The following is a 22448-nucleotide window of genomic DNA, read 5'->3' as shown; positions in this document are numbered from 1 at the left end:
TTTAAACGATGGGTGAGTTGCAAAACTTACGACCCTTGCCGTGAGGGCTATGGTGTATTGACATGCCAAGAGAGATTGTTATGGACCTCCCCACTCTAATCAACAAAATGGCTTTCTCAATATTTTTATTGGATGTGTTTAAGGTTTAAAAAGATGCGGGGGTGGGTGGTGGTTGTCTTCCAATCACTTTTGACTCTTAAAAAGGGCAGCAGAATTTTCAGTTTCCAATCGAATTAGCCCCTTTTAAAGTTTCATGACAATACTTTCTATATGAAATTGCCTTGGTGAAAAAAAAATACATTATGCCCACGTCATTCTTTACTTAGGCAGTGCTATTGTGCTCGAGGGTACCCGCAGAAAATTTTCCAGGAGAACAGAGACCAGACTGGCAGTGAAGGATGGGGGGCGAGGGAATGGAAACTGGAGAAGTTTTGCGTCCACTTGATAAAATATGAAAAATAATTAAATAAATCAGACGAGGAAACTGCAGATATAGGTGTTTAAAATTAGTAAATGGCTAATAGTCAACAATATTTTACACGCTAGAAATAACTTAGAAACCCAAACTAGCTTTATAGTCAGTTTTACACCTAAGACAATTATGTTTTAAAATATATTTTAGCATTTTCATATCTTAGAATGCTGCCGGTTACTTCTCATTTACTCTCGTTGAAATATCAGGAATCTGCCTTTCACATGCCATATTCAATTCGAAATGCTTCCAGTATGAGTCCCACTTAGCAGCAACAAAAATTATTTCCTTTTCCTCGGGAAAACAATAATTTGCCCCCTCTCCCACATTGGAACTCATCCACACTAAAACTGTTTTCTTATTCGCCGTCAATATATTCAACCGATGAATCGAAACCAGTTTCATGACATAATACCTAGACATGCCACTCTTCATGAAATATTCTTCTTTTTCAGAAGTGACGTGATCACACTGGACCTGGTTTCTAACATCCCACACCTTGCCCGTACCGCTTTTTGAATGATTCAAAAGTAATCTCAGTTTATTTAAAACCTAGTCATAAAATAATGAACATAAAAATGAATCTCATTAAACCGTGCCCATACGCAGGGCCATCAGGCATGGGGGTCTCCACCTAATGTTTTTGGTCACTCAGTAAGAAAAAGAAGTCGGTAAAATCGTAGGGCTTCGCGCCATAATTTTTCCGACGCCACTCAAGTTCTTTATTCGGTTCAATGAAGACCACGAAAATAAACATGTCATCTAAAGATATTTCTTACTTGGTCAGTAAATGCAGCAGTTTTACCGACTCCTATCGTGATTTTACAGATGATGCCATAATTTTCTATTTGGATTAAAAAAAAAAACATCATTAAAATTTCACATGATGCGTATCGAAATCTGACTCTCGGTTGGTAAATGCAGCGATTTTACCGACTCGTGTAGTAATGTATTCGAAAAGAACATTATGCTAATTTTTGAAAAAAAATAGTCGGTAAAAATGACTAGCCAGTCGGTAAAACCTCTTGCCCCCCTTAAACATTTTGGCTAGTAACGACCCTGCCTACACGCATATTTTATGTAGCAATACTATCATGTCTAAACCTCTAAATCTGGATGGGTATGTTTCATGGTATTTAAACCAAGCTAAAACCCTGAATCTAAATAAACTAAAATGCTTAATTGCATATCATTCAAATATTATGTAAAAAATATATTAGTTAACTGAATCAGAATAACATATATACAAGTCAAAGCGTATAAATCATCATATTACGTAATATCAAAAGTGCCAATATTTAGACATTTCAGCACTAGCATATTTATGAACGTTTGGATTATCCAACAAAGTACAAGAAACTCTTTTCCTCTCTGCTTTTATTCACAATTTGAGCTTCACAGAAAACACTGGAAAATTTATTCCACTAGAAAGCTACGAGATTTATAAATGAATATTTCGTGAAAGCTCTGAGGGATAACCCGGTCTAGATAATAATGTCTTAACATTATAATTTGCCAGGTTGTCGATTGTTGATCTTTAATTACATAGCCATGAAAGCAAAACTGATGTGTCAACGGGATCAGCTTATTGTTTCCACCATCGAAATCTCTCCAAAATCTTCCATTTCAAATCCTTTTATCAAAGTCTCAATCACCAAGTTGATTGTTATTTTGTAGATGCTCTCAATATTGTCCGTGTATCGATCACCCAGTGTCATTTTCGCTGATTCTAGGAATGCCGGCTCGATACGCTGCAACGAAAGGACAGTTTAGTTTCCTGGAAAAAAATGGTAAATTTTAAGGGTAAAGAAATTATTTATGGCCTTTGCACTCAATAAACAATCTTACCTGGTACCTACCTGTCCATGAATATAAAATCGTACGATTAAATAAATCTGATATAAGAACTTTTACTTCTTTTCCTTTTTGTTCTATTTCTATTTCTTTTCTTATGTTTCATTTTTCTTTTGTATCGCCATAAGCAACATGATTTCGGCCGTAAAGCAAGTAGGATAATTTAGTCGCAAAGTATCACAAACACCATCCAGTTGCAGCAATATTATCTAGTATGTTTAGCACGCCAGAACTTCATAAAGGTTTGGTACTTCAAGACTTATTCAAATTTAATGCTTTTTACTATTCGATCTAGTTTGCTTTTCTTTTTCCTAAAGTCTAATTCAGGTGTATGTTTAGCCCAGCATCTATGTCCAAGCACAACCATTATACATAATGGTCTGTTCAGATGCATGAGAAAACTGATGAGAAATGGTTATGAAAGTTTAGTAAAATCTTACGTGTTTAGAACCAGTAAAAGAAATTTAATTAATATATGTAATAATAAGTATTAGCTATTAATAATACAATTTTTTTAACCCACTGTAAACAACAGTAGTAGTATCCCTTCAACGAATCCGAGCACACACATATCCAACCATTCTGAGCCCACACATATCCCATCATTCCGAGCGAGGACGCTTTGTGCGTCTTTCTGGGTCTGGAGGACATAAAGTCTAAGGTAGAGTCAAGGAGCATAAAAAGGTCTATTTAATTATATAGTCTTTAAAGCATACTCCTTTTCCATTTTACTGAGAATATGTCTCCTTCCCCGAAATTGAAGACTTCCATTGTTTTCCAGGAAAGATAAGGTAAGATTTTTATATTATCCAAGAAAAACTTCTGTGCTCAAAGATTAAAACAAGGAACAATTCCGTTAATTTCTAGTGTAGCTAAAGACCCATTCATACAGATTTAGCTTTAGACAACATCAAGCCAATGATTTAGCTAAATTTGAGATTATGCCAGACTGATTCATAACAAAATTTAGCAAAATTTTGATGCTTGCCAAAGACAGCATCAGATTATTATTTATTTAATTTTTTTTTAAGTTTAGCTGCGACAACCTAATCAGAGAGCTTCAATATCGATTCTTAGATTTAAATAGTAATAGTAGAACAATCATAATCATAACAAGAAAAACATAAGCGAAGCTTGCGAGGCTGTGCTAAATTCAAGTAAAATAAAGAAAGAATATGGAGAATGAGAAAATATTGAGAATGAGACCATATACCGAAATCAACAACAATAAAAAAAACATAGACAATACATTACCTCGCGTGACCCCAAGACAACAAAAAACAACAACAAAAGACAACAATAACAGAACTTAATAGAAATGTTAACACTACGGTGAAGGTATCCTATCTTTACTACCCTGAACTAGCCGACCAGATAAATTCTGTTATGAATGGGTCTGATGTCAGCTAAGTATTGATGTTTGGTAAATGTTGGCATTAACTAAACCTTATTGCAAATAAACCTTCAGTAGTGGGGTTGCATTTTCTCGTATATAGTATATATATATATGGGCAACTTAGATGATAGCGTCAAAAAGAAATCATTAACGCCATCTAGCATTGGGAGATTGTGTTTGATCCAAAAATGGTGCATAATTGTCTTTTAGGTACTTTAAAATGAAGGGAAGGGCAAACAAATCCAAATTCTATCCAAATTAGGCCTACCATCTGATATTTAATCCCCGTGCTAATCTAGACCTATTCTGAGTTGACTGGATTTTGAATTTAAATAATTCTTGAAAATAGAAAAAAAGCTGATAGATTACCACTCATAGTGAAATTTTAGCTTTAATCCTGTTCTATTGCAAATTAATTTTCTCAAATTTTCAATTTTTGTATTTTCTATTTTGTTTGCGGAAAACGCCAAATACCACAAAATAATTGGTGCTAATGGTTTTAAATCTTAGTGTTTCCATTTGAAATCACCATGCCTTTTTATATGACCAAATTTAATTGAGTTTACTATAAAATTAATGGAGTCTAATGTTCAAATCTTCTTTTATTTAGAACCTTTCAAATATCCTCTATAAATCATCCTTATCTATTCAATACATTACCGAGGGATTTTTCATATTCCCTTTGCCCAAAGGTCTATATATTTTCCCTTATCTTCACAGGTTATAAGAGAATTGATCAGCCAGATTTTAAGTCAAAATGTTATCAGTAGCCACAAAGAATAAATTGCGTTTTACAGCGCTTGAATAGGATCTTCATAACGACTTGTCTAAGTAGATTTTAGTTCGGAAGACTATAAAGATACTAAAAGATTATCAAAGGCTTGAAGTTCTTTTGAAGTTTTGAAAAAATATACTATAAAATGCGTTTTTTTTTAAATTAAACCGAGTAACCCATTCTTTGGATGTATGTATATATGGAGGGCCGTTAAAAGAGCGGATACTACATAACAATAGGGATGCTCAACTGAGCTTTGCTTTAATTACTCTATTGGGCGGCACATGGTATGCCACCTGTGCTTAGAGTAATTAGCCACAAAACCCCCACTGCACTTCCTGGCTGGAGGGCCATGAAATTTAATTCAGCAATGCCAAATGCTGAAAAAAACGCCGATAGGGATTGTAATGACCAACGCTGTATTCTTGACCTTTTTTACCTGCTTGGGCATGATTACAATTCAATTAATAGGTAGTAGTATTTTTTATTCAATTTTGTTCGATTGTGTATATATAGCAATTAACTTCAACTATATTTTAATTATAGGTAGCACAATCATGCTCCTATAGTAAAGAGTCATCAGGTTTTAATATATATTTTCTTTTTCTTTCACCAGGATACGAGAAGTTGCCGGAGAAGCTTCAGAGAAGGCTTCTTCGATTGGAAATTAATTGTTCTAGTCCACTTTTAAAAGTCAGAAGTTACTGGAGGCCAACTAGCCCCCCCCCTTCCACGGCTCTTTTTGCCTCTCGCCTCCCATATACATCCGAAAAGAATTTTGAAATAGCCATTCCGTTAAAAATATTTAGAAGGCCAAGTAACTATGCCTCTGGGATGACATGATCCCCAGAGCCTTTGAGGCAAAGTTTTTTAGTCATACAAGTTGCCCATTGCTTACACGCAGGATTTACTATTGGGAAACGGGGTATTTTCGATCCAAGGTTTCCAAAAAGGCTAAGTGTATTAAGGTGAAATTTTTAGGATAGGCTCAAGGGGTATGTTGAACTAACTAAAGACGCAGTGTGCCACTTCGACTGCTATTAGTACTACTGTAGCTACTACGTTTGCTACCACTACTACTTGCGGCTACGACTACTTATGACTGCGACTACTTGTGACCACGACAGCTTGCAACTACAAATAGTTTCGAATGAGACTGCGGCTGCAACTATTTGCGATTGCTACTACTTTTGACCACGACTATTTGAATCACAATAGTAACTATTGCGATTATGGTCACTTGCAATTACGACCGGAATTACTTGCAACTGTGACTAATTGTGACTGTTATTACTTGCTATTGCAAATACTTGTGACTGTGACTAACTGCAACTGCAACTGCTTATGACAGTGACCGCTTGCGACTGCCACTACTTGCTGCTGTGATTAGGTGCGATTGTAACTAATTGTGGTTGAGACTGTGACTACTTGCGCTTGGAATTATGACTAATTGCGATTGGGACTGTGACTTCTTGTGACGGTGACTACTACCGCTCGAGAATGTGAACTTTTGACTATGACCACTCGCGATTAGGACTACTTCAATTGTGACTGTGACTGCTTGTGACCGTGACAACTATTACTACTACCGAAATTCCGAATGTGACTACTTCTGCTATATGTATTACTACGACCGCTGATGATACTTCTACTACTGCTAATGTTACTAATAATGCTGGTACTGCTACTACTAATTCTACTAATGCTACTCCTACTACTGCTGCAATTATTGAACTAAATCAAAAGAGTTTTGATTTAGTTGTTCAGATGGCATTGATGCAATATGTCAGGAATAGAGCAGGGCATCAAATTAAATCTTTCAGGGAAATTTTAGGGGTGTGTAAAGCTAATTCAAAAGACAAAACATGTATCCTGATTGTCAAAAGGGCATCTTGTGCAACATCCCAGGAACAGCTAAAGGTATTATGGTGGAACTTTCAAAGCATTTTGGGAAGGATCAAACAGTTCGTGGTAACGAACTGTAGTAAGGAGCGACCCGGCTCAATAGTAACCAAAACTCTAAAAAATGGAATTTTGATACCAATAGCTACATCAAAAGAATCGAATTTTAATCCTGGTTTTAAATATATAAGTTTCATCAAGTTTAGTCTTACCCATCAAAAGTTACGAGCCTGAGAAAATTTGCGTTATTTTAGAAAATAGGGGGAAACGCCCCCTAAAAGTCATAGAATCTTAACGAAAATCACACCATCAGATTTAGCGTATCAGAGAACCCTACTGTAGAAGTTTCGAGCTCCTATCTACAAAAATGTGGAATTTTGCATTTTTTGCCAGAAGGCAGATCACGGATGCGTGTTTATTTGTTTTTTTGTTTTTTTGTTTGTTTTTTTTTTTTTTTTCCCAGGGGTGATCGTATCGACCCAGTTGTCCTAGAATGTTGCAAGAGGGCTCATCCTAACGGAAATGAAAAGTTCTAGTGCCCTTTTTAAGTGACCAAAAAAATTGGGGGGCACCTAGGCCCCCTCCCACGCTAATTATTTTCCCAAAGTCAACGGATCAAAATTCTGAGATAGCCATTTTATTCAGCGTAGTCGAAAAACCTTATAACTATGTCTTTGGGGACGACTTACTCCCCCACAGTCCCCGTGGGAGGGGCAACAAGTTACAAACTTTGACCTTTGCTTACATATAGTAATGGTTATTGGGAAGTATACAGGCGTTTTCAGGAGGATTTTTTTGGTTTGGGGGAGGGGTTGAGAAGAGGGGGATATGCTGGGGGAACTTTCCTTCGAGAATTTGTAATGGGAGAAGAAAATTTCGATGAAGGGAGAGCAGGATTTACTAGCATTATTTAAAAAAAAATAATTAAAAATAAAAGTGAAAAAGCTTTTTCAGCTGGAAGTAAGGAACAGCAATAAAACTTAAAACAAACAGAAATTATTACCCATATGAGGGGCTCACCTCCTTCTAATACCTCGCTCTTTACGCTAAAGTATTTTCAGTAATTTCAACTACTTATTCTATGGCTTTTGTGATTCAGGGGGTCATTCTTAATGAATTGGGATAAAATTTAAGCTTTAGTGTAAAGAGCGAGGTACTGACGATGGGGCGAATCCCCTCATATATGTAATAAAAACATGAGAATACAAAAGTTCTTTACGTAAGCTAATTTATAAGTTACGTAAATCTTTTACCAATAAAAAGATTCGTAAAAAATTAAAAATTCTAGTTGCCTTTTTAATTAACCAAAAAATCGGGGGGCAACTAGGCTTCGTCCCCCGCTCTTTTTTTCTCAAAATCATTCGATCGAAATTATGAGAAAGCCATTGAGCCAAAAAAAAAATATGCAAATTTCGTTTTGATTATTCCTCTGCGGAGAGCCAAAATCAAAACATGCATTGATTCAAAAACGTTCAGAAATTAAATAAAAAAAACAAGTTTTTTTAACTGAAAGTAAGGAGCGACATTAAAACTTAAAACGAACAGAAATTACTTCGTATATGAAAGAGGCTGCTTCCTCATCAACGCCCCGCTCTTTACGCTAAAGTTTTTTACTGTTTTAAAAAGAAGAATTGAGAGAAAGAGTCAAACTTTAGCGTAAAGAGCGGGGCGTTGATGAGGAAGCAGCCTCTTTCATATACGAAGTAATTTCTGTTCGTTTTAAGTTTTAATGTCGCTCCTTACTTTCAGTTAAAAAAACTTGTTTTTTTTATTTAATTTTGAACAGAATCAAAAGAGATTGTGTGCGCTCATATTGTCAAAGGGCATATCTCCAGTTTTTTAAGGAGGGATGCTAAGGGTTTTACGCTGAAACTTTCAAGAAATGTTGAGGGGGATGTTGAAAAGAGCCAAATAGTCTATATAAATCCAGATGGTAAAAAGAACGTATCCATATATCAAAATACTGCTGAATAATCTACCTTAATCCACCTGACATATTGACGAAAGACATCCAGCCCAAGAAGAAGCGTCAGTTCTCCCATTCAAACTTTTATCTTTTGAGCCACTGCTCTCAAATCTTTTTTTTCTACTGATTATAAACTAAAGAAACTTTACAGAAAAATATGGAGATTTCCTTTCAAGACACTTACAGTTGAAGTTTTGGTCATATAGTCCAAATCTGTCTTGACTTAATCAAGTATATGGTTTACGAGAATGAAATACGTTCTCACCGAAAAATATTCCTTTTTGAAACCAGGAATACGTTTATGCGTTCTCCCAATCTGCCTTAGGAAATCATCAAACACATCAACCGTATCTAAAGCTTTTATTCCTTCATCAAGAGTTGCCATTACAGCAGTAGCATGTTCTGCCAACTCCAGTGATGATTCGAGACCAGATAAATCGTTGGCTTCACCATCTATTCTTGGCAACGCTTTGAACTTGTCAAATAGTTCTACTAACTCTTCATTCTCTTCGAACAATCTGAGAAAAGAAAGCCAGACAGAAGCTATTAGATGGTTTATAAGTTTAATAAATTATCAATGATTTCTACAAATTTAATTCTGACTGTGAGAAACACTACCTTCTCTTTTTGCTATGCTCTCTCTCTCTCTCTCTCTCTCTCTCTCTCTCTCTCTCTCTCTCTCTCTCTCTCTCTCTCTCTCTCTCTCTCTCTCTCTCTCTCTATATTTACTATCTCTTTCTGCACTAAAAAATGGGATGTTTTGGGATTGATATAAATAGCGAAGAAGACCACAACGCCTTTCCATCACAAACATCAAAAACAAGAAGAACAATAGGGAATTCTTTTCGTAAGATAGTGGAATTGTAATTCGAAGGAATATTTTGACCCTATGTCCAAGGTCCGTCTTCAGCAAAACATAAATATATAAAAGAAGAAAAACTTACAACAACATACGACCAATAAAACTACAAAAAAATTACTTTTTATACAGTCCCAGCATCCTTACTTCAGCGAATTTCAACCAGGATTGATAAATCCTGGTAGAATTGCTAGCCTGCTATAAACCGCCTGTTTATTGCCTGTTGGAATCAGTTGTAATCTTAAAAAAAAAAAAAAAAAAAAAAAAAAAACAGAAAGAAAAACATTTTAGCTTTTCATAATTTTATACCTAACTCTCAAGGATTACCACCTCATCATCTAGATCAGAATGACTTTTGTTCACCTGCAGGTAATTGACTGATAGAAAGCAAGAAAAACCGAGCCTTTTCTGCCCCTAATTGATGCTAATTGTAATCCCTTTGAGGAGATATATTTAAATTCCTTAACTGAATAGCGTATCAAAGGTGTAATACTGTAGTAATCACCATTATGTGATCACTGTTTAGCAATTCTTTTAAAATTTGGTTTTTAAGCTTAATGACTTTACTAAAAGCCAAGTTGAGAATAAGTAAAATTTAAGCTTTAATAGTGCTGTTAGCTAAGATTCCCATTTCACTTTCCAATATATCACTTAGGAGTGAAGCTGTTTACTTTGTCGACATTTCCCTTGAGAAATAATTAAATTTCAATGCAATTTAAGTGAAAAACAAGTTCTGTTTATCGCCGAACCTCATATTATGGGATGAAATAATAACTGTAGAGGGAAATTTCTCTGAAAATGTGCTTTCACTTGTTCAAATATAATATCAGGGATGTATTGCCTAGAGACATTAGGTTTGGATATAAAATTGTTCATCAACCTCATTTTTACTTTCATTAGCTGAACTTTTCTCTCCCCGCCCCTCCCGTACGAAATTTACACAAGAAAATTACGCAGATTGTTCTTTGTTTGAAGTTGAATCACACAAAATGCATTCAAAATGCATTGCTGGAACCACGAAGAGACCTTGTGGTCCCTTCAAAACTCCGTTGCATTTCCCACATCTAGCCTCTCACCAGGAGCTGGTGAGTAGTTTTTTCCCTCATTAATCGGTTTGAAACTTCTGGGGCAAGTATCTTGGATCTGTGAGACACGAGAATGATAAACTTCAAAGACATACATCCCTACTCAAAACTTTGCAATAAAGGGACCGGATCCGTTCGAAACTTGTAGGGAAAGTAACTTGAGGCAATAGGGGAGATGGGACGGGTTTCATAGACGAACTCCAAATCTGAGCCCAAACTAGTATCGGAAAGTGCCTGAACTCGCCTCAAATGTAATAACCGGTTATCTACGGCTAAAGAACTCTTCTCAAGGATGCTCAAACCATTAATCCTTACTTTCCAGGTCTATTACCGTTCAAGGGACAGAGGTAATATTTTTCAAATATACATTTTTCTCGCCTTACAAAAATTAAACCCTTTTTAAGGATATTTTGAAGGATTCTGCTTCATCTTTATGATATATTAATGAAACCAAAAGGAAAGAATCGTATTATTTTTACATTAGTTGCAATTCATTGTCGTTATATTTGTCCTTCAGTGTACCTAACAGTTAGGGATCGGATTTCTAACAATGAGGAAAAATGACACACTATCTTAATGAAGAGACGCCTTAATGAAGAATGAATGGCAATAATTACCAAAAACTAATTCAGAAAAGGAAGGTTTACTTATTAAGGGAGGATCACATTATTTTATATACACAAATAGAGAGACACCAAGGAAACGGTTTCTACAATGAATATAGGTTCTAAATAATATTAGAATTGGACATGTTCAGTAACTTGAGCCTGATGAATATGATATTTCTAGTTAGTCATATGCAATTTACTGTCTAAATTAATAAGCCTGATTAAGGGTCTAAATCAATAGATATGGATACCTTTCATCAGCCAAAATTGTGCAGATTTTTTTTTCTTGAAACTTGATCAGTATTCAAATCCTCCATCCAACGTAGTTTGTTTGATAAAAGATTGGTTTGATGAATCAAAAAAATTCTCTTATATGAAAGCTGTATAGAAGGTAGACATTTATGTACAAGTAAATACGTAATTACTAGACAATTAGTGTCACTAAAAATTTGGGTAAGCACATTATTTCAGTCCCTTTTAATATATTTTTCTGATCCAAGACGCCAAGCAAAAGCTGCACAAATATTATTTTAAATCATGTACATCTCAAATGAACGTTTTATACTTAGTTCATAATTAAACTTTAATTTAACCAAGGCAATAAGCTTATAAAAACTAAGTATTTTTCTACGCCAAAAAAATATTTATTTGAAAAAAAAAATATTGAAACCTATAGCTGGTATCAAATATAGACTGCAAGGGCAAATGTTTAAAGACTCAACTAATATGCTTGAGAGTCGTGGTCATGGCTTGGTTTCTGAAAAAAAAAATATGAAAGCCAAAACTAAAAAAAAAAGATTTTGATGACTAAAATTTTTTTAGTACACTTATTTTATTATAAATTTTAAAGTTTCTACTAATATAGTTAGTAGTGTCACTAAAAGTATATTAGAGGTCGGTTTCTAAAAGCCACATAAAAAATAAAAAATAGATGTTAGTGACTCAAACCTGTTTATAGTAGCATATTTCGACCTTTTTATGCAAATAAAAGTAAATTTATAGGAATATATTCCATTTTCAATATTACGAGTTGATTTGAATTTTGACCGGGTTTTCAATAATTGGAGTTCTGATTGATTTAATTTTTCTCTAGTCCAGACCATTTCCAAATAATAAGATTAATATTAGTATCTTTGTTTCCTATTCGTTTACTGAAATGAAAATTAGTACCATTTAAAGTGTTAGGGGCAGAACTAAGCTGTCAAATTCTTTCTTCTTGTTTAAAATACTTCTTAAAGTATTATTTTTTTTAAATGGATTTCTTACAACAATATATAAATTTCATTTTAATGCGGAATTTAAGTATGTAAAATTTTTCAATTCATAAACTACATATCAAAAGTTTTAGCACATAAAAATTTGCAAAGCCTTAGAATTTTTTTAAATTCCTTAAAGAGAGACGATCTTCTACCTCTGTTTCGGGGGCTTTGAACTGGTCTTAAAATGATAAATATGGAACATGGAGCTTTTCTAAGAATAATGGTTACAGACACGTGTTTGTTTATTTTTTATTTCGTTTTTTACCAGGAGTAATTGTATCTAGTCAAATATCTTAAAATCTGGGGAATGAATTATTCGGATAAAAATTCATGATTCTAGGACAGAAGATATGTATTCAGAGCATAATCACAACTTTTACCACTATACCGTCATCTATTGAATTCATCTATTGAAAGATATAAAAGTAAATTTTTTTTGGGTGCTTTAAAATACATTTTTTATTTTTTTGTCACAGCATTTTTTCACTCGAAAAACTTATTCGGTTTAAGTGTGTAACGAAAAGTCTGGAGGCAAAACAGTTTTCACCTTATTACAAAAATTTTTTAGTGTGAAATAAAACATCACATTTTCTTACCTGGAGAGAGTTGGAATGGGGGGGGATATATATCTTTGGATTAACATTTCTCCAATTACTTCCCCCTGCCAAAAACTCTAAAATTCATGACCTGAAAGATCTGGAGGGAGTTGGAGAGATGAACCTGGAGAGAGTTGGAATGGGGATTATATATCGTTGGATTTATATTTCTCCAATTACCCACCCTGCCAAAAACTCCAGAATTCACGACTTGAACGATCTTTTTTGGCATTACATATCTCCAAAAAAGTTCAAAAGAGTTTTTTTTTTTTTCAGCTGGCGATTATCATTCTTAAAGCAATATGATGCAAAAGTCAAGCTTTCAGACAGCTCGTGCTAACAAACTGTAATTAAGAAGCGATTCGGCCCAATAGTAACCAAAACTCCAAGACGAAAGTTTGATAGCAGTAGGTACTTCAAAAGAATTGGTAACTTATACTGATTCCAAATATATCAAATTCATCCAGTTTAATCTTACACATCAAAAGCTGCAAGCCAAAGAAAGTTTGCCTGATTTTTAACAAAGGGGATAAACACCTTCAAAAAAAGCAAGCGAATGTTTCAACATTAGATTCATCATATCACAGAACACTACTGTATAGATTTCAAGCTCCTATCTATAAAAAATATGGATTCTTTTCATAAGAAAGATCAAGAATGCGTGGTTATTTGTTTTTTTTTTAGGGTTAATCGTATCCAGCCAATGGTCCTAGAGGAGCATGAGAGGGCTCATTCGAACAGAAACCAAAAGCTCTGATGTCCTTTCCAAGCTACTAAGAGGATTGGAGGGTGACTAGCATCCCTCATACGCCCCTTTTTCCCCAAGGGCATCTGACTAAAATTATTAGATATCTATTAAATACAGCATAGTTGAAAGGTCTAATAACTACACTTTAAGGAACGACATAACACCTTTAGCCTCTGAGGAAAGAGATGTAAGTTACACAATTTGCCCTATCGTTCACTTTTAGTATTTATTCTTTGGAAATATATGGATTCATTCGAAGGGGGGGGGGACTGTTCTGAGTATAGAATTTTCTATGGAGAAGAAAATTTCAAGACAGAATTTTTGAGGTTAAATTTTACACGGGGTGGGGGGAAGGGAATTTCCTGGTATAGCTTAAAAAACGGTCCGAAAATACATTAAAAAGACAACTTTTTCCATTGATATTAATGATTACAATTAAAACTTAAAATGACCGGAAATTATTTTGCGCATGAGGAGGCATCCCCTTCCTCAACCCTCGCTCTTTAAGGTAAAGTTTCACTTTTTGTCACGAATCTTTGAAAAAGACTGCTCAGTACAATGACCGTCAAATTTGAATAAGAAGTATTTTTAAAGAACTTTAGGAATTTCGCGTAAAGAGCGATGGTTGAGGAAGGGGCAGACCCCCTCATATACAGAATAATTTCCTTTTATTTTAATTTTTGATATTACTCCTTACTTTCAGCTGAAAAAACTTGCTTTTTTACTTAATAATGTAAAGATGGAACAGACTGTGGCTGCAGGTCCCTCCCCTCTTCACTATGGGACAATTCTGAATATGCTATAAAAAACCATCGTAAATTAGCTAAACAAGAAACAGAGTAATTTAGAATAAACATTACAACTTTTTAATTTTTTTTAAGCGACGCAAATCTATTTTGTTATGCGCTTGATTCCTCCAATAAAAACAGGCTCTCATTTTTCCGAGCAAAATCTTCGCGTGAAACTGTAAATGACAGATTCTGATAGTCCTGTCTTTCATTATAAACTAAAGGAGGATAAATGGAATCAATAAATGAGAGCCTCTTCTGATGTATAATTTTAATAGGTATGTCGGAGCCATTTCTAAGAAGGGAACTGTAATATACGAGAAGTTTAAAGTTTAACTAACTAGATAATGTTTGACTAACAAAAACCCAAAATAGTTGGATATTTAGACAAAACTGGAAACATGGATGCAAATTCATGAAAGTTAGTCAGGGGGTGGGGTGAATGTTTAACATTTATAGGGGGTGGGGCTAGTTTTGATGTTTTTTCTATCCTTTCGATGAAAATAAAAAAGGGCATTTTTCTATAAAAACACCAAAAGAAATATTTTTTCGAAGCCTAGAGGGATCTAGGGCACAATTAGAACTTAGTTTCTAGAGGCAATTATCCAAGAAGAGTGGCCAGTCACCAGCTACCAACTGTGTTGTCACTTATGTCGCATTTTGCAGTATAATACTACAATTTCGTGGAAAATACCGGATGAATTTCGCATAATACCACCTATCGCAATTATACCGTGAAATGGCTTTTACTGCCACATTTATGCTGAAAATTATATCGGCCTACAGAAAAAGGGGCAGATTTTTTCTCTCAACTTATAATGTTAGATGGCAGACTACATTGAAACAGGATCGGAATCTTTACTAGAAGAAACGTAGGTCTTAAAAATTTGGACGACTTGGATATAGTGGTCATTGTCATATTCTAACATTGAAATCTTCTACAGGACTCTTCACATCTCCAAATATTTTAAAAATAATAAAGGACATTTTAGTTTCCTATGTCAAACATCATTGCTGACCACCTTTTCATTGGTTTAAAAGAAGTTAAAACTGACAGGCGAAATCTTCTTAGTTGAATAACTCTTTTGTCGACATTTAAAGTGAAATGCAGCCTGAAACGTCAGCTAAAAAGTATTTGTAGCTGTGGCAAAGTAGAGCAAACACAATGACTTATTAAGCGGATCCTTAAAGTAAAGGCCAGTGCAGCTTCAAATGGCTGTATGTCTATGAGTGAAAGCGTCCTTTTTAACCCGGTCAACTTTGGCGTTTGCGAATCCCATGATAGTTTATCTGATTCAGATTGACCTTAGTCTGCCCATTTGAATGTTGTTTTGTTTTGTTTTTTAACTTTTGTATTACCATTACAATAATGTTTCTCATTAACACTTAGTCATGATCATGGTAACAGTTTTTTTGCTAGCCATTTCCTTTTCTAATTTTTCGTCTCCTTTTCAGGACACTGGCTCATTTCATGGCATTTAACCCTATTCCTCCAAAATAAGTTTAAAGAGGGACTTTTTTGGATGTTTAGAAATGAAACCAGGGTCACAAAAAAACTCAGTAGGTGTACAGGGAACCTGGAGCCTTTTTCCTTACGTCTCAAACGTCTTCAACTGGTCAGGCTTTGGAAAAAGAGAAGTAAGAACTCGTCAAGAAACAAAATTCAACTTCTGTCTTGGGTAAACGTAAATGTGGGCGCTGGCGTCGCAAACTTTTTTCTTTAGGGGAGTGGAGGGGGTGATAATAAATGACATATCGGAAATATCCTAGTTACAGATGGTTTTTCCATCTGTAAATAGGATATTTTGTATAGATTGTAGAAAACTATCAATGCAAATTAAATTATTCTTTACGTTTACCTCTTTGAAACCTATATCAGGACATTAAGTAGCATAAAAACTACTATTGCGGTGTGAAAGGTCTAAAATAGAAAAAAAAAGAAAATCAGCAAATGGAAATGTCGTCTTGCATATTTGCTGAGACTACAACAGTTCTTAAATCTAGTGTTCTCATCTTTAAGAACGCCAAGACTATCCACTTTCCTTAGAAATGGAAAGGAAAAGGGGGAGTGTAAACAAGTGCTCTTGACTCTTTTCTCGTTTTCTAGACTGGTAAATCAGAGAATCAGTAAAAATAAAAATGGGAGGAAAAATGATAGTACGCACAGCTTTTATGAAAAAAGTGTCAGAAAAAGGAGACCAAAAACGATCAATGAAGTTGTTGTTTAATTTAGAACAGAAAGCAATAGATATCTACTTCCAATTGTCCGTCATATTTTCCAAGAAATAAATAGTTTGGAAAGTCGGAAATCGGCTAAAAACCATCTAAGTTTATAATCAAGGATTGCATTTTTTCATGTCATTTGTCATTTTTTGGCACAAATTTTAGACTAAAATATACCACTTTAAAAAAAAGCAAACTTTGCTTACAAAACTTTTTAAGAAAAAGTGACAAGAAATTAATAAATTTTGAGAAAACATTTTTTTTAATAGTAAAGATGGCAAGCGTACCACTGGTATTAAAATTCACCATACATATTACCCTATTTTAGTAGGAAAAATCCCACAAATACACCGCTTTTTCACTCAACCGTCACTGCTTTACGTTACCAGTCAATTGGCTCCCTCTCAGGTACCTTCCTAATCAGATTGAAGAAATGTGTTGAGATTTTGCAGATGAGTTCGGTAGATGTATTTTAGCGTGATTTTGGTATATCCTCTCTTTCTGGAGCCCCATGGCTGTCACTAAAGCCTTCACTCCACATGTATTTCCAATGATTAGTTCGACATCCCTCAAAAAAAGACCCGATAGTTTTAACTTCACATGCCAAAAGGTTCCTAAGATATTGCTGGTATAGTCTTTTGACAACCTGCAAAGAGACGGCGTGTCGTGATTCAGTTCACCTTCCTCCCTCAAAATTCCTAGAAAATTTCACCTTCGTACCCTTAGGTATAGTTACGATAGTAATCACAGTAGTAGTGATGTTACTAGTAATTGTATTGAATAGCGGTTGTACTAGTAGCAACAGTAGAATTAGCATGTTGCCTTTTGGTCAGTAGAACATCACTCTCATTAAGTCCTGGAAGTTTCAACTTAGTACAATTAGTCAATGCTATGACATTGATATGTTCTTTTGATAATCAGTATGTTCTTATACTTCTTGAAATGTTAATATCAATACTCTTAGCCTTACCAGTAGTTGCGAAAGAAGTATTAGCAGTAGTGCATGTAGTGCATGCAGCAGTAACAGTATTGTGCAGTAACAGTAGCAGTTAGTAGTTGTTTTTTGTGAGATCATCTTCCTCTTTAAGCATTCTCTGAAAGTTCCAACTTAATACCTAAGTCAAAGGCGCTATTTTTACAATGTACATGCACATAGCATGCTTAGATTTAGTTAAAATTTCTCCTCAATATTCTAAATGGAATACCGGGGTAGTAGTAGTGGTGGTTGTTGTAGTAGTATTGGTATCATGCAAATATTGCCTTTTCGATCATCTTCCTTATCATGTTCCGATTTTTCCAAATTAATATAATCAGTTATTCCTATGTTACACCCTTTTGGCAATCCGTACGCATATAACCTGCTTTGACTTAGTTAAGCACTCTCCTCAACACTCTCTGAAAGACTCGCCTGAACGCCCTTTGTCTTCTTGGAAAGTAAGGTTTAAATATGCATACCTTATTCAATAACATATATATTGTGCAAACGATGAACGAATTGCCTAACTTACAGCCTTTGTCCTGAGGACTGTGGGGAGGTTGATATCCTCAAAAACATAATTACTCGACCTTTCAACAATGCTGAACAAAAAATTTCCGATAATTTTTATCGGATGTGTCTTGGGTAATGATAAGCTTAGGGACTGATTATTTTCCATTCACTTTTGGCTCTCAAAAAAGGCACTAAAACGTCTGACTTCCAATCAAATGAGCTCCATCCGATCCAAAGCTTATGCGACCTCTCCATAAGAACCTTATATGCCCCAAGGCATAACTTGCAACCCTTGTCCATGGGTTCTGGGGGACCTTTTGTTTACCCTAAAGACATTGCTATATGATTTTCGGAATATAGGCAACAAAATGGCTATCTCACAATTTCAATCGATTGCCTTTCGGGAAATGAAGATATCAGGGAGGGGTAGCTGCTCTGCGTCATATAAAAACCTTATATGCCCTGGGGCAAAAACTTACAACCCTCAACCCTAGACTCTGGGGGATTCTGTTGATCCTAAAGGCCTTGTTATATGGTCTTTGGACTATTTTGAACAAATAACTATCTTGGAATTTCTATTGGATGAATTTGGAAAAAATACGACGTGGGGGTGGCTGCCCCTGATCACTTTAACTCTTAAAAAGAAAAAGGGTACTTGAACATCTTATTTTCAATTCAATGAGCCCCCTTCAGAATTTGCCCGACCATCCTTTCCATAAATAACTTGTATGCCCTCGGGACATAACTTACAACCCTTTCACTGAGTGTAGTGCATAATATAATTTGTGCTTTACTGAAAACAAAACACATTTTAAATGTTTTCGTTTTTAAAACATATATTCATCTTTTTATCTATCTATACTTCAACGCATATGTGTGGCCGTTATTCTGTGTATTTTTCTTTTTCAATATAGACTACCGTCCGATAGATATTGTGACGGACTACAAATTAAAAAATTGTAGCATAGAAAGTAGTGCAGCCTAACTCTGCTCTGAGCTACATTGAGAATATCAACAAAGATGCGGCTCACATGATGGGTGTCAAAACAAATTAGAATATTATTGATTCTGCTCACGGAAAATGAATTTAGATGATGTAAAATTTAAACTAAATTTAACCATTGCAACGTTTTTGACAAAAGCGAAAGTTTTTCGCCTTATCGTAGTTTAACTCGACAATCAAACTGTCGAGTTAGGGGCATGTACTACTATAACTTACACATTGAACTTTTTTGGTCATAAGATGAGCAATTAGTATTTTATTATTAATACCTTACCAGCCTAAGCAAGACTTAGCAAATTCCTTATTCATTATGAGCCCTACTCCATGTCTATGTACCCCATCACTCCTGCCTGAGTAAGCAAATTCTATATCACCTAATTTCATGCTTCCTATTCCTGGGATATGAGTTTCTGAAACTCCTAATAAGTCCAGTTTGAATCATCTGAATTGATCAGTCAAAATGTCAATACGATAGTCCTTTTTTAATGTCTTAACATTCCAAGTTCCAATTTTCATTTTCTTTAAATCATTGAAATTATTTTGGGCTCAGTAAAAGCAATGACCCTGGATACCAGTGAAGGACGGAGATCATCTTATCTTCTCAAGTCTACACCGAAGTGCTTGAGTGCTGAAAATAATGTTGTATGTGTTTAATTTGTTCTTTGTTTGTTATTTTTGTAGCCGTGGCCGTGGCCCTTGTGGCTTTGGAGCATTAAAATATCTATTCATCTATCTATTTATCTATACATCAACGCATGCGTATCGCCGTTATTCTGTGTATTTTTCTTTTTCGAAATAAACCACTGTCCGATAAATATTGCGATGGATTAAATATTATAAAATTGTAGCATGGAAAGCAGTGTAGTTTAACTCTATTATAAGCTACATTGAGAGTATAGACAAAGATCTGGCTGACATGATGGGTGGTGAAAACAAACTAGAATACTATTAATTCTGCTCACGGTAAATGAAACTAACGAGAAAGCAAATGAAATAATATTTTAACTAAATTTAACCAGTATAACGTTTTTGACAAAAGTAAAAGTTATTCACCTAATTATGGTTTAGCTCGACACATTTTAAAGTTTAATAATTCAATTTACAGTGTAATTCAATCGTTGGTACTTCTGTATAATTCAGAGCACACTCAATAAGTGAAGTTAGGTTCTTTTGTGAAACAAACTACGATGCAGGTACATTTTATGAGAAAATCTGGTTTCATAGCCACAAAGACAAAACTCAAAGACAAAAGGGTAAGTTACATTAGAATTCAAAGTTGTAATTTTACAATTTTCCTAATAAAGCATTATATTTTCATCATATTTTGTTCCATTTTATTAGCTTTATCAAAAGTTTGGGCTATATATTTGCACATTAGGGGGTGGATTTGGGGATGGGGTGCATTATATCAAACCCCTTACTTAACTTAACCTAACCACCTCTGTATATAAAATATTTAATTAAAATGTACCTGCATCGTAGTTTGTTTCACGAAAGAACCTAACTTTACTTATTGAGTGTGTTCTGAATAATACACAAGTACCCAATCGTTTAATAACAATTTTCTGCTTCTACTTTAAGTCCAAACTCAACCAGCTGAACGTTTTCACAACACTGATAATTTTTACCTTCTTGCGTTTTAACTGTAAGAATTTATACCTTGGTAATTTAATTTAAATATTTGATTAAATTTTAATATAATCTTATTTGTTTTTAGTTTCAAAAAATTTAGCTCCTAATTTAAACAGCATAACCTTTTCACGCCACCGAGGGTTTTTCATCTTCTTTTGGTTTAATGCCTCTTATTAATTTAAAGGCAATGGAACTTCCTGAGAGGGTGTTAAGAGGGAGGCCTTGAATGCATTAGGCTGGAGGAGGAGCGTGCGTAAATTTATCTTTTGCTTGGAACATTCTGATAAGAAGCATGTTTCGGGTAAGCACTTAGACCCTTCCCAATATGGATATTTCAGTAAAAATCTCCCACCTTTTTTGGTGTGGTTTCTGGGTGTGATTATAAACTTCCTAATTTAAGAAAGAGTAAAAACAAATTATGCATATTTAAACGTATATAAAATATAAACTCCATACGTTTTTTATAAATAAATATCTCCGTACATTTTATAACTCCATACGTTTTATAATTTAATTTAAACTCCATACATTTAATATAAGCAGAGAAACACATAAACTCCAGTCGGCTAGATTACACTATTTATCATGGTGCATGGTGCCTTTTATGGTGCATGGTGCATATTTTACATGGTGCTATTCATGATTTTTATTGCATTCTATCGCTCCTAATATTTCCTATTTCTTTCGCTTGCTATTGGTCACTTTTAATGAACAAATTTACGAATTTGAATAAGAAGTTAAAAATCATGAAATTAAACTCACTTAATAAACATATAAACTCCTGTAGGCTCCATTGCTCTATTAATCGCTTTCCAGGATGCCAACATGCTGTATTTCTGTCTAGTAGTCAAAGGCATTCTCGGATCACTTGCCAAAGTTTGTGTTGGTATAACCGGACATGTTTTCGGGCAAGCACCATCTTCAACTTGTTTATCAACCTTTTTTAAAAATCTGCTTAACTCACAGCCCATTTTAAAATTTTCACTGTTCTAAAATGTTTAATAATCCGGTTTTAGAGACATTTGAAAATCAAGTCAGCCCTTAAAAAGGGTGTTTTCTATTATTAAAAATAAGGGCAATTGGTATATTTAAATTATTATTTTATTTCACTATAAAGAAAGGCTTAATAAGTAGTAGACTCAAACTGTTAAGCTTCTTCTGTAGTGTTTTTTGGAACCTCTTAACACATAAGAACTAGGCCCTTCCGTTCAGTATTTCAACTAAAACTCTGTTCATGGAAACTGAAAGATAATGCTTTAAAGTATCCTGCGCAGTAAGATTTCTCTTTCAAATAACCAATTTTTATTATTACCAACGTTTGACACATCTGTTTGTACATAATGATGGATTAATCTTGGGTAAAGAGGCAGAGCAGGCTATCTTAGCATAGTATAGCTACTACGACGCAGTCTTAAAATCAAAGACTGATAAGGATCACTCTTTTATTACAGTTTGTTACTATTTTACAATTGTTTGATCCAGGGCCTCTTAAATGTAAAGAAATTCCAATTCCCTCCCTTAAAATCGTTTTAAATTTTATTTGAATATTCTTGTAACAATTTTTCGATCATTCCTGAAAACTTACATCACTTAAAATTTTTCTTAGCGGGGAGGGGGGTTATAACACATCCGAAAACAATTATAGGGTTGTCATTTTCAAGCTTTGAAAAGGAAATTCTTTTTATAAGTAGTTTGTTACGTAAATGTGAAGATTCAAAAGTACTTAAATTTAAGCTCTTATATTGCACTGAAATAAGTCTTACAGTAAGAGGATAGCTATCCCACACAGCGTC

At 34.5% G+C, this 22448-nt stretch overlaps 1 protein-coding gene and 1 long non-coding RNA gene across 2 annotated transcripts in view; both read right to left on the bottom strand.

Moving 5' to 3' along the window:
- The window catches only part of LOC136028998 (uncharacterized), a 148745-nt gene that overhangs the window by 12317 nt on the left and 113980 nt on the right, over positions 1-22448 (bottom strand). The window lies entirely within an intron of this gene.
- On the bottom strand, positions 1671-21885 carry LOC136028993 (neuroglobin-like). The gene is made up of 3 exons (XM_065706992.1): positions 21418-21885; positions 8631-8883; positions 1671-2223 (listed from the first exon to the last, which is right to left on the bottom strand). The coding sequence occupies exons 1-3, from the start codon at positions 21624-21626 to the stop codon at positions 2053-2055; spliced, it is 633 nt and encodes a 210-aa protein (XP_065563064.1). The 5' UTR covers positions 21627-21885; the 3' UTR covers positions 1671-2052.

Source organism: Artemia franciscana, chromosome 7 (assembly GCF_032884065.1).
Source record: "Artemia franciscana chromosome 7, ASM3288406v1, whole genome shotgun sequence".
NCBI classification, from domain to species: domain Eukaryota; kingdom Metazoa; phylum Arthropoda; class Branchiopoda; order Anostraca; family Artemiidae; genus Artemia; species Artemia franciscana.
Note: the sequence above shows the minus strand (reverse complement) of the source record. Positions and strands in the feature narration are given on the sequence as shown.